This window comes from Eretmochelys imbricata, chromosome 2 (genome assembly GCF_965152235.1).
Source record: "Eretmochelys imbricata isolate rEreImb1 chromosome 2, rEreImb1.hap1, whole genome shotgun sequence".
Lineage (NCBI taxonomy): Eukaryota > Metazoa > Chordata > Testudines > Cheloniidae > Eretmochelys > Eretmochelys imbricata.
In genome coordinates this window covers 210,309,781-210,323,427 of record NC_135573.1, presented here as the reverse complement: position 1 = coordinate 210,323,427, position 13,647 = coordinate 210,309,781, and the positions used below count along the sequence as shown (strand labels likewise).

At 37.8% G+C, this 13,647-nt stretch overlaps 1 protein-coding gene across 1 annotated transcript in view; it reads left to right on the top strand.

The window, feature by feature from the left end:
• The window catches only part of DNAH11 (dynein axonemal heavy chain 11), a 293,766-nt gene that overhangs the window by 101,461 nt on the left and 178,658 nt on the right, over positions 1 to 13,647 (top strand). The window contains exons 30-38 of the mRNA XM_077808745.1: positions 398 to 631; positions 1,653 to 1,784; positions 2,726 to 2,886; positions 3,389 to 3,545; positions 3,664 to 3,809; positions 4,484 to 4,600; positions 8,589 to 8,727; positions 10,294 to 10,386; positions 10,551 to 10,745. Coding sequence (XP_077664871.1) covers positions 398 to 631; positions 1,653 to 1,784; positions 2,726 to 2,886; positions 3,389 to 3,545; positions 3,664 to 3,809; positions 4,484 to 4,600; positions 8,589 to 8,727; positions 10,294 to 10,386; positions 10,551 to 10,745 — 1,374 coding nt within the window. The remainder of the gene's footprint in view (positions 1 to 397; positions 632 to 1,652; positions 1,785 to 2,725; positions 2,887 to 3,388; positions 3,546 to 3,663; positions 3,810 to 4,483; positions 4,601 to 8,588; positions 8,728 to 10,293; positions 10,387 to 10,550; positions 10,746 to 13,647) is intronic.

Here is a 13,647-nt window from a genome sequence, read left to right as displayed (position 1 = left end):
ACTTGCCTCTTAAAGGTGGTTCCTCCAAAACAAGGTTTTTGCATGTTGGAAGAGTGACATCAGGAAGACTGCATTGCCAATGCCCACTCTGTACCAGTTCTTCAGATAATAAAGAACTTTTCTGGGCAGGGCACTATGCTAGTATCGCAACACTCATAAATAGCCTTGCAATACCAAACAACCATGATGAAAACAGGGCGAAACATGGAAAGAAAACTGGTTCTAATTGGAAGTAGAAAAAAGGGTTTGTGTGTGTGTTTTATTTTATTAATGAGTGCAAAGAAATACCTTGACAAATAGCTGTTTAAATACTATTCATTATACCAGTAAAGTAGGAAGCTTCTCCCTCATTAAAATATTCTGAACTCTGATGCAGCATGTCTGTTTTTTTCAAAAGGTGGAGACCTGGTTACAACAACTTGAAGAAACCATGTGTAAAACAGTGCATCATCATATCATGGAGGCTATAGCTGCCTATGAAGAAAAGCCCAGAGAGCAATGGATTTTTGACTACCCAGCTCAAGTTTCACTTACCAGCTCACAAATCTGGTGGACAACAGATGTAGGAATAGCATTCAACAGGCTGGAGGAGGGATTTGAAATGGCCCTGAAGGATTACAATAAAAAACAGGTATTGATGTCTTGCTTATATTGTATGAAAACAAGTTTCCATTTTCATACTGTACCGATCACCCAGAAATGCTTCGCTGGCATGTTAAATGTTTTTTTTTTTTTAGTCAGACTATTTATTGGCTACCTGCTATTGCCATCCTCTGAAGAAAAGGAAATATGCCTCTTGCTTCTGATTCTCTCTTCCCCTATAGATGATCAATGAAAATTGCCCTTATAGCTTTCTGTGGGTTCATTTTGGAGCAAGAAGAAGAGTAAAAGCCAAGGTGCTACAAACTATAGGATTTTTTTTCTATAATTATTAGTATTTCTCAAACATGGATAGTTTGTGACCTAAAACTGTCTCAAATCTGGAAACGTAGATAATACCAAATTCAGCTCTTTGAGGTAGGTATTTTTGATAATTAAAGACAGATGAGGGGGCATTTATTCAGAAAATGTGATATGGGCTTTTATTTTCAAAAGCTATTGGTGATTTTGGGTGCCTTGGTTGTATGATCTGCACCTTGAGTCATCTTTCAGGGGCTTGGTTTTCAGAAAGTGCTGACCACCACTCTCTGAAAATTAGGAAGGATCTGCTGTCATTCAGCATTCCAGAATTGCTGCTATTCCTATTGTAACTTGAGGCGTTTCTGCAGTCTAATAGATCTCACCATTTAGAAGGTTTTCCTGATATTGACTATAAAAGTTTCTGTTTAACTTTATCCCAATGTCCTATTTAACTCCTCTGAACCACTTTAATCATTTCTGCTCCTGTTTGGGGCCATTATTGTATTAGTTGTTTTTTAGACAAACTAACTAGTCCTTTCCCCCAAACGCCTTCCAAATAATCACCATATTTTTACTCCTGATATGCCCAGAACTGATCCAGTGTTCCAAACATACTTGGTGAGTTATAACCACGCATGTGCAAGATAGCTTATGTGGTAATTGAATTCATTATATAGGCAGAATGTATCTCCTGTAGTGGTGTGACTGGGGCAGTGGAATAAAATGTTGCAACAAAATTGTCATCTTTTTAGATTGCTCAGCTAAACGCTCTCATTGCTTTGTTGCTGGGAGAACTTGCCTCAGGTGACAGACAGAAGATCATGACCATTTGCACTATAGATGTTCATGCTCGAGATGTGGTGGCAAAACTTGTTGCTCAAAAGGTAAATTATAGGGTGTAACTTTTTCTTCATACAATGTTTTAGGGTTTAAAAGAAAAAAAAGAAAAGAAAAGGACTTTAAGCCAAGCATGTGTCCAGGCTTGCATGAGTGCATAAGGAAGGGGCAGATGATATAGTTGTGGGCACAAGGACTACCTGCTTCCCACCCATGTACTGAACCCCTGACCATACCTCTCTCTGTGGTGCATTGCATTCTGGAGTCTCATACTTGGGTGATGAATCAAACCAAGAACTTTTTTTTTTTACCCATTTGTAGGATGGTTCAAACCAGGTTCAAACTTTGATCAGCAAAGGGTTCATTTCAGAACCTTAGATCATAAAATTTATGAGTGCAAGTTATCCCTGGGTAAGCCAAGTCTGTTCTTCAGATGATGGGTTCCATGAAGGCATGTCTGGAACTAGTCTGTCTTTCTGTGTAGCTTCTCTATGTAGCTTCTCCATCTTTGATTATTTAGCCATTAGTTGTTTTGTTCTGATCTCTGTTTAGTCCTCCAGAACTGGAGGCCTGTCTGTCTCGCATGGTGGTTGCAGGATAAATATATTCCTACACACAAAACTTTTGTTCTGGTGAAACTGAAGTTACAGATACATGTCAGTGGTCTGAATGCATATCACCTTATATTGGATGGAGAGTGAAAAGGGTTTGGGAGGTAATCATAGGTGCTGGAACCAGGGATGCTGGGAGTTCTGCTGCATCCCCCTGGCTTGAAGTGGTTTCCATTATATACAGGGTTTACGATTTGGTTCAATGGCTCTCAGCATGCCTGGAAGTAAGTATAATCCCTTATAATTGCGTGTAGTAGTAATTACTTGTAAAAGACAAGGTGTGAAACCTGCTGATGACAGTTAAATCTTTTGGGAGTGTCTGGTTTCTTTCATCTCCACAGCTTCCACATGACGCTATGTTTGTGCGATGGTTTTAGGTCACTAGTTCCCAAACTTTTGCTTGGCTGTCACAACTACGCCATAGATGGGATGAGGCCCAGAAACACTGCCTTGCCAACATTTGCGATGCTCAGTTCCAGTACTTTTATGAGTATTTGGGAAATACCTCTCGTCTAGTTATTACACCTCTGACTGACAGGTACTGGCTGTTAATAATGAACTATCTCTGCTTGATCCATTTAATAGAATACAAAGTTAAATTTTCCATAGCAAACCTCTGTGTTCTTTCATAAATGTGTTTACGGTCCTTCTTAATATGACAAATGCAATACCTTTATGTGTGTGTGTGTAAATAAAACAAATGGTATGATCTTTGTGTTTGTAAAATAGATAAAATAAAATATTCCCTAGTTGATGTGCTATAGGTTCTCAGTGTAATCTGACAAGTATTGCAATTAGTGTATGTACCATTCTACACAATTGGCTTATATATGTAAAATAAATATTTGCAAATTAACATGTCACACTTCACTTTTTACGTGGTCCATATCATGCAAGATCCTATTATAACATATATGCACAACATATACAATTAAGGTTTTGGTGATATCCTAAATTTCCCAGCTTTTGTGGTTTTAAAATCTCCACCATGTTAGTAACATTCTTTGCATGCAGTAATAATTGTGTCTCATTGCTTAAAGGTGTTACATTACTCTAACACAGTCTCTATACCTGACAATGAGTGGGGCTCCTGCAGGGCCAGCTGGCACAGGCAAAACAGAGACCACCAAAGACCTGGGCCGTGCCCTTGGTATGATGGTCTATGTCTTCAACTGTTCTGAACAGATGGACTATAAGGTACGGTATTTTATCAAACAGTGGTTTCAGTACTATTTTATTTTTTTAACATACAATACATTACAAAAACTTTAATCTTTCTGAAAATAAGTACTAAATGGCTGGTTCTATCTTTTAGTCCATAGGAAACATCTATAAAGGTCTGGTCCAGACAGGTGCTTGGGGATGCTTTGATGAGTTTAATCGAATTTCAGTAGAAGTCCTATCAGTGGTGGCAGTGCAAGTAAAGACCATACACGATGCCATTAGAAATAAGAGGAAAAAGTAAGTATTTTAATGTCATTTCTTTTATAGGCCTTTGCAAAGACATAAGTACAAAAATTTAGAAGTATATTTCTAAAAATCCTGTTATGGACAGATGTTGAGCCCTCCCTTGTAAATTCGTGTGTGTGTGTGTGTGTGTGTGTGTGTAATATATGTATACCTAGAAGCTTATTTAATATCTAAGATTAGCCCTCTCCCCAAAATTATAAGAAGAAAACACCTAGAATATGGGTGAAATACTGGCCCCACTGAAGTTAATGGGAGCTTTGCCATTCACTTTAACTTTAGGATTTCACCCTATGTAGAGTTATTACATACTATGGAGCAGTTCCTTGGCTGTGGTAGATTTTGTCCTAATTCCACTGAAGTCAATGGAGCTATGACGGTTTATATCAGCTGAGGATCTGCCCCATTTCCTTCTGTATCTTTCTTATATTTTTTTCTCTTGGATTGGGAAGCACCATAACAACCTACCACATACCTCTTCTTGGTCACAATTACCTGCACAGATTTTTTTTTCCTAAATCAGACAATCTGTTCTCCATTTCAAATGCAGTTCTGCATTCCGAGGTTTTCCTTTGGATTTTTTAAAAGATGGAAATAATTGTTGGCCTCTAATCAAACTGCAGTATTATAGCAAGTCATTTACTTACATCATGTCATGGCTATTGCAGATTTTTATTCCTTGGAGAAAACATTACACTGAAACCGTCAGTTGGGATATTTATTACCATGAACCCAGGATATGCTGGTCGAACAGAACTACCCGAAAATCTCAAAGTTCTATTCAGGCAAGTATACTATAGATTATCATTTAGAGTACTCATGCCATCTAATGTCACTGGCCTGGTTTGCAATGTAAGACAGTTTCTACTTATTTCAGAGTTTCTGTGAAAATGTTCAACACGGTTATTTCTGCCCATACAAATTGATAGGGATGGATGCACTTAATAATGGAACTTTTTTCATATTTTTACATATATAAGGTGTAAAACTTTTGAGTATTTAATAACATGGAAGATCTACACATAAAACATACATGTGTACAAGGATACCCACTATTTTGTGAGTAATTACAGCAGTTGTATATGGAAATCTATGCAAATAGGTTGAAAGGCACCAAATTTACCTTTTTATTAAGGCTGTCAATTAATCACAGTTAACTCATGTGATTAACTCAAAAATTAATTGTGATTTTAAAAAAAATTAATCATGATTAATTGCACTGTTAAGCAATGGAATACCAATTGAAATTTATTAAATATTTTTGAATGTTTTCTACATTTTCAAATATATTGATTTCTATTACAACACAGAACGCAAAGTGTACAGTGCTCACTTTATATTATTTTTATTACAAATATTTGCACTGTAAAAATGATAAACAAAAGAAATAATATTTTCAATTTACCTCATACGAGTACTGTAGTACAATCTCTTTACCATGAAAGTGCAACTTACAAATGTAGATTTTTGTTTTTGTAACATAACTGCACTCAAAAACAAAACAATGTAAAACTTTAGAGCCTACAAGACCACTCAATTCTACTTCTTGTTCAGCCAATCGCTAAAACAAACAAGTTTGTTTACATTTACAGGAGATGCTGCTGCCTGCTTCTTATTTACAATGTCACCTGAAAGTGAGAACAGGCATTTGCATGGCACTTTTGTAGCCAGTGTTGCAAGGTATTTATGTGCCAGATATGCTAAACATTCATATGCCCCTTCATGCTTCAGCCACCATTCCAGAGGATATGCTTCCATGCTGCTGATGCTCATTAAAAAATAATGCCTTAATTAAATTTGAGACTGAACTCCTTGGGGGAGAACTGTATGTTCCCTGCTTTTTTACCCACATTCTGCCATATATTTCATGTTATAGCAGTCTCGGATGATGACCCAGCACGTTTGTTTTAAGAACACTTTTTCACAGCATATTTGACAAAACACAAAGAAGATACCAATGTAAGATTTCTAAAAATAGCTATAGCACTCGACCCAAGGTTTAAAGTTCAGAAGTGCCTTCCAACATCTAAGAGGGACGAGGTGTGGAGCATGCTCTCAGAAGTCTTAAAAGAGCAACACTCTCATGCGGAAACTACAGAACCTGAACCACCATAAAAGAAAATCAACCTTCTGCTGGTGGCATCTGACTCAGATGATGAAAATGAAAATGCGCCGGTCGCTCTGCTTTGGATTGTTGTCAAGCAGAACCCATCATCAGCATGGACTCATGTCCTATGGAATGGTGGTTGAAGATGAAGGCACATATGAATCTTTAGCACATCTGGCACGTAAATATCTTGTGACGCTGGCTACAACAGTGCCGTGCAAATGCCTGTTCTCACTTTCCGGTGACGTTGTAAACAAGAAGCGGGCAGCATGATCTCTTGCAAATTGTAACCAAGTTTGTTTGTCTGAGCGATTGGTTGAAGTAAGACTGAGTGGACTTTTAGGCTCTAAAGTTTTACATTGTGTTTTATTTTTGAGTTTTATTTTTGAATGCCGTTTTTTTTGTACATAATTCTACATTTGTAAGTTCAACTTTCATGATAAAGAGACTGCACTACAGTATTTATATGAGGTGAATTGAAAAATACTATTTCTTAAAGTGCAAATATTTGTAATCAAAAATAAATATAAAGTGAGCACTGTATAGTTTGTATTCTGTGTTATAATTTAAATCAACATATTTGAAAATGTAGAAAACATCCAAAAATATTTAAATAAATGGTATTCCATTATTGTTTAACAATGCGATTAATCACGATTATTTTTTTTAATCGCACAATTAATTTAATCGCTTGACAGCCCTACTTTTTGTATGCTTGCTCAGATGTAAGTATGCCCATGTACATACATGTTTCATATGCAGTTATTGAAAATATGGCCCTTGTTTTAGTTGCTAAATTGTTGGGTTGGTGATTATTGGACAGACATGAAGCATAAGCACTGCAAAACAATTTAATATATTTTTGGTCATTTTAGTAGCTTTACCTAAAATACATGTTGCATAATACACCATATTACCAAAGAATATAATTAAAATCTAAGAAGTGCAAGCTCTAACCTTTTATATTATCTTTAACTTCCTTTATATGTTGCGTATATAATTCTAATCTGTGGTGGTTGTTAAATTGTCAAAATAGGTTTGTAGGACTAAATTCACCTCTGTATAAGCAGGTATTCCTCCATTTAATCCACAGAATGGTAAGCACCTATGCCAATTGTGATTTTAATCTGATGATTAGATTTGAAATTCTACTGGGATCTGACTGGAAATATATTTTTACTTCAGTGGAGTGACACCTGCTTACATAAACATTTGACTTTGACCCAAAATCTTTACTTTTGCCTTAGTGCTTTTCATGATTTCATCCAGCCTCAAAAGAAAATGAGTGATTTTGAAGTTCACTAGACCTCAATATTTTAAGTGACTGGAGTAAGCTCTAAGACTTTTTAGGGCTGAATTGGCATTCCAAGCTCTCACTCACCACCTGGGATTTGCCTCTCAGAGCCATGCGTCTCTGTGGCTGATTTTTACAAGGTAGAACTTTAGGGCAGAAATGGGCCCTATGGGTTTTTGGTTTTGGGTTCTTTTTAGCAGTGCATGTTTGTTCACTGCTACTACTTTCTTCTACAACTATTAAGAGATGAGGATGAATAACAAGTGAGGAGCTGCGGATACAAATTTTATATCCGCACAAGGCTCTACTAACGCCTCTTGTCGCCATCTACAAAAATCTCAGAAGAGACAGCTAAAAACATATCAAATAGTAAACTAATATTCCATGCAAGCCATTACTGTGTTTGCCACTTGAGTTACGTTCTGTTAGATAGGATATAGATGGAGTATAAACCTTCATACTTTAGGATACATGGCAACCACTAATAAGGATTAGGAAGAATTTTCCCTATACTTTTATTCCAGAATTGTCCACTACAAGGTTTTTTGCACCTTGATGTATGTGAGGAAAACTCCTTGGAATACATGAAGCACTTGTTCTGAACCTTTTTGTTAGTTTCTGTTTCCCTTCATGATTGTGAATGGGAGAAGTCCATTTGATCGCAGAAGGAAGGAAAAGATGTTCCATGAGACACAATCTCTGTTAAAATGTAATCCACCCTATGGAAAAAATCAGGAATTTCTACATGTTTCAAACAGTGTTTTAATGAGGGGCGTCTTTGATCTTCTCTCTCTTTATGTGTGTCTGTTTTTGGTTTTGTGTTGACTGAGATGTTTTAATGGCTGGATGGCTTGCCAATGTGTATTCTGTTTTAAAAACCAGAATAAAAATAATGTTTAAAAAAAAAGGAAAAAGAAGTTTTATTCCATCTTAAACAGTCCTCCAGGAGGATTCACTCTTGAAAAGAGCAAATCCAAAATGGTGACCATGACTTGAGTGGCAGGTCTTTGTATGTTCCAGTATTAACTGCGCCTTGCAAGTGTCTGCCAGTCCATCACACTAAGTGACAGAATCATATATTGTTCTGAGGCACTAATGCTGAGGAGGCTGTAGTATCTGACTTGAAAGCTCTGTACTTTTCAGCCGTGTCCTTTGTATGTAGCAGTGTTACTGAATGCTAATAATCCACAGTGCCTAATTAACCATTATTTTTTAATTTGAAGCAGAGTCCTTGTTCGCTCTGACTGACTCACATAATTGTGACTCTCTTGAGCTCTGTTTAAGAATGTTTATACACATCAGTCACTTGATTTAGGTGACTTGTTCTTACCATGCTTAAATACTAATCTGGGTATTTTGACTTTTTTTTAAGACCCTGTGCTATGGTTGTCCCTGACATTGAACTGATCTGTGAAATTATGTTGGTTGCTGAGGGATTTATTGATGCACGCTTGTTAGCCAGGAAGTTTACTACCTTGTATACTCTCTGCAGGGAGCTGCTTTCTAAACAGGTGAGGGTCTGTTTTGGACTTCTGGGCTAGATATATGCTAATTACCACCCACCCAACCCCGATTTCAAAATAGTGATGTTGGGCAGAGTGAAATTTGCATAATTTATAATTTTATATATATATTTTAAATTGCATGTAGATCTTTATTATATCAGCTAAGGTGATGCCCAGTAAAACAGTTGTTATCATTTAAAATAGTGGCTCCATGCATTCAGAAGTGACTTTTTCCCCCTGGTACTTAGTGTTTTTGTAGTGCATTAATTTTGGAATAAATAATTGACTATTAACCGTTCAAGATACATAGTGTGATGGAATTCAATCCTGCTGTTGTAATGCATCTATACTAGGATCTATTGAAAAAAGAAAAACCACTAGGCAATGTAAGAATTACAATCGGTGATTTATGACTAGCTATATTTGGATGAGAGTTTTAAAATTTGCCACACAAATACAGTAAAGAGAGTGTCAAATGCAGGAAGTATAGTATCATTGCTAAATTATATAGTAATTGCACTAGGAAGAAGTCTTATTCACAATACTTAACTAAAAAATGTCAAAGTTATAAAAGTCAGATTTATTATTCTCCCTTCCCCCCCCCCTCAGCTTATGCCATTCATTCATTTCCAAAAGTATAACTCGTTACAGGTGAAGGTGTTCTTTATATTCAGTTTCATTAGTTGAATGACCACTGTCTGTTTGAACAACCCTTCAGCTTTACCCATAAATCTTGGCAAATAAAACCATTGTGAAAAAAAAAACAGTTTACCTTTCTAAGTGCATAACTTTGTAATTCTTGCCTCCTGTAAATATACTGAAGTTGCCCTCTCATGCTCTTTAAAACATGGCTCGAGACCATTCTCATTTCTTTCAAATCTTTTATATATTTTTGGCATGTAGTGAAAGGAAGATATTAATCTGTGATTTACAAGAATGTGAGCCAGGGACTCCTGAGCTCCAATGCTGCTTTGAGATGGAATCCCTTCCTGGGTTTGGGCAAACCACTTAACTAGTTTGCCTTAATTTTGTCCTTAGTAAAATATGGATGACAATACTCACTACTAGTACTTAACGTCTATGGTACCTCAAAGAGATCTTGTGAGATTTGATTATTGTTTAAGTGTTTTGAAAAGGTAAAAAGGTTTTAAAGGGATTATTAGTATTGTTTTTATTTTTATTTTTCCCCTGTAATTTATTTTGGATGCTTAGCTCATTCTTTTAGTATGTTATCAGATCTCTTTTTGAATTGTGCAGCATTGAGTACTTGTAGATAAACACCTGTTTGTTTTCCATCATTTCATAAAACCACTTACATTCAACAGGCCAGATTCTGCTGTCAGATACACCAGTATAAATCAGCTCATTGTAAATCTTCTGAAATCAGTGATGTTACTTCATATTTACACTAGTCTAAAATATTTTAATATGTTGTAAATTCTAGTTTCTCTCTCCATCTAGCTATATATTAAATTGTATATACTTCTAAGGTTTTCTCCTTAAATATTTACATTTAAATTTTCAATTCATAAGGTTTCATGAATAGTCAGTGTTTTTGGTTTTTTTTCATAGTATCATTATGATTGGGGACTTCGTGCTGTTAAGTCAGTCTTGGTGGTTGCTGGCTCATTGAAGCGAGGAGATAAGAACAGACCTGAGGATCAGGTTAGGTACCTTTTATGTACATATTTAAGTTTAACAGTCATAAGAACTTTTGATACTGTGTTTTATCTCTGAATCACTGGGAATAAAGACGAATCCTGAAGAGAGGGAGATGGGTTTAAAGCCCTGGCTGATATGATAATATGTGATTTACCATCCTTTTCCAGGTACTTATGCGAACCTTAAGAGACTTCAACTTGCCTAAAATAGTGACAGATGATATCCCAATTTTCATGGGCCTGATCAGTGACCTGTTTCCAGCTCTGGATGTTCCGAGGAAGAGGGACCTGCAATTTGAACAGATGGTTAAACAATCTACCCTGGAGCTTCACTTGCAACCTGAGGAGAGCTTTATGCTCAAAGTAAAATAATCCATTGCTTTTAATTACACCCCTTAAGAGTTTCAATCAACATAATTGCAGTCAAGTTGTATTAGACATGAAGGTTAACTTGCAGTACATTGCAGTGTTCCTAATGTGTCCTGAAAGTCTAGGTGTTTCAAAGGCACTGTGTCATGACGGCATATTGCAATTCAATACAAGTAGATTCATGTTAGTAAATATGTAGTGTATATACTGCCCATATGGAGACAGGGAAATATTTCTTGTTCAAATACCTCTGTGTTGAAGAGTTTTCTTAACATACAGTGCAGTAGGTTTATAGTACCAACACTTTAACACCAGCAAATAATAAGTATTATTATGTATAACATATAGTGTGTTTATTTTAGACAGGACACCATGAGTGACGGCAATACACAGTGCAGCAGCAATAATGGGAAGGGAGAACAAGGGTTGAAGTAAGATCATGTAGTTCTTTGAGTGGCTCTGCATATTCCCATTCCTGAGTATTGCACTGCCCAATGGTAGAACTTTCTAGCAAGTGTCCCTTGGGGTGCTCTCTCACCCCCCACCCACACCACCTTTCCCTTCAGCGTCTCCAAACATTCTCAGAATGAGGCTGTATCAGAGGGCACTGCATCCTCTACTACCTCATCTCCTTCCAGCCAAGTGCCTGGATTGAAGTGAACCACTGGATTGAAGTGCCCAATCTGCTCAGATCCAGAGTTCTTTCTCCATCAGTGTTCATTTGTGTTTTGTTGTTGTTAGTTGGTAGGTAGGTGTTAGTGTTTCAGTTCTGGGTGATGGTGGAACCGCAGAGGAAGAAGAAGCTGGAATTCAAGAGGCATGCTTTGTGCCCTGCTGTCTTCCCAGTGTTGGATACCAGGTGCCTCAAGAGTTTGGGAGAGAGTCATTCTCCATCTGGGTGTCATATCTGTTTGGAGACAGGCGAGCCCATTTTATCAGTCCATGGAGACTTATTACATCAGACAAATGGGTTTAAGAACTTATATAGAAAATGTCGGTGCCATACAGTTTGAAAGACTACTGCTCTCCACTTCCATGTATCTTTCCCTTTTTAGGGTATCTTCTTGTGAGGATATTCTACTTTCAGAGGTAAAAAAATTACTTTTGATAGCAGCTGTCAGGGAGGTACCTGAATACTTGGAGTTGAGTTCTATTCCAGGTACTTTGTGGTGCAGAAAAAAGGATGGGGGAATTGTGATGTTCCCCTGGTGTTATCTGGACCAGTGATCTGCTAGGTCACTCCAGTCCTCAGCTCTGGCAGCCAGCCTTACCCTGATCTGCTGTGAGAACCCCCACTCCTGGGTTGTTCCTGCACAGCCTCTAGCATTTAAGCTGCTCCCAGTTACATGAGTGAGCACTTTTGGCCAGCTGCTGCTTGGATCGTGCAACCAAATGACACTAGCCAATATCTCCAGTCCCAGACACAACCCTAGGAACCTCTGACTTGCAGTGTCCAGTTATGCCTGCTGGATGCCGCAAGCTTATATGAGTTCATCAATTTAACAAAGAAATTGATATGCACCAGGCTTGTTATCCCAAGGGGAGTCTCTGACACACTTCAAACCAAATGCACTGCTTCAGGTAGAACAAACAAACATGTTTATTAACTACAAAAGGTAGATTTTAAGTGATTATAAATCAAAGCACAACAAGTCAGATTCGGTCAAATGAAACAAAAGCAAAACGCATTCTAAGCTGATCTTAACACTTTCAGTTCCCTTACAAACTTAGATGCTTCTCAGCACAGGCTGGCTGGTTGCCCTTCAGCCAGGCTCTCTCCCTTGGTCAGCACTTCAGTTGCTTGGTGGTGATGTCTGTAGATGGAGGTGGAAGAAAGAGGAAGAGCTTAGCAAACATCTCTCCCTTTTATCAAGTTCTTTCTGCCCTCTAGGCTTTGCCCCGCCCCCTTAAGGATCAGGTGAGCATTACCTCATCATAGTCCCAAACTGACCAGGAGAAACGGGGGTGACATTCAATTATAGACTTAAGGAACCTGAATAAATACATATGGAAGTTTTGATTCCCTGTCTTAACTTTGGCCTCTGTAATCCCTTCACTTTTGATCATGGATTCATTTGTGACTCTTGATTTAAAGGACATGTATTTTCATATACTGATTCACCACAGTCATTGTAAATACCCTTGTTTCATGGTGCCAGGACACTATTTTCAGTACAAGGTGGTGCCATTTGGCCTCTCCATGGTGTCCAGAGTTTTTACAAAATGCTTCTCTGTGGTAGTGGCTCAACTGAGAAGGCAGAGTTTTTTTTGTTTACCCCGGCTTGATCAATTGGCTGCTGTGCGCAAGGATGTACTAAACCATATTGCTTTTACAACCACCCTTTTCTCAGATCTGGCTGGTCTTCTCGATGTCAAAAAGTCAAATGCCTGTCAAACTCAGAGATTTTTGATCATAGGCTCCATATTGGACTCTGGAAGGGAGAGCCTATCCATTAAGACAGATTTCTGAAAATACTACAATATGTTTTAAGCATTCAAAAACTTTTTTCTGGGTCTCATAGCAGCCACTGCTTATGTGACTCTGTTCTCTCCTCTAAGAATGAGGCCTATGCAGTGCTGGATGTCTCAAGTCTACAGGCCAAGTTGGGCCAATCTTCAAATATTTCAAGGCATGCTGACCAACATTTTAGACTCACGAGCGTGGTGGTCAATCAGAGCAAATGTTCTCAGGAGTGTTCAATTCAATCCCCCACCATCTCTGATGGTAACTTCAGATGCTTCAAACAATGGTTGAGCCAGGGTGCATTTGAGTCATCTGACAGTTCAGTGCCACTGGACTTCTCAGGACAGAGCCTTGCATATCAATGTATCGGAGCTGAGAGCCATTCACCTGGCCCTCAGATTATCCCTCACTTACAGAGGAGGGTTGTGCAAA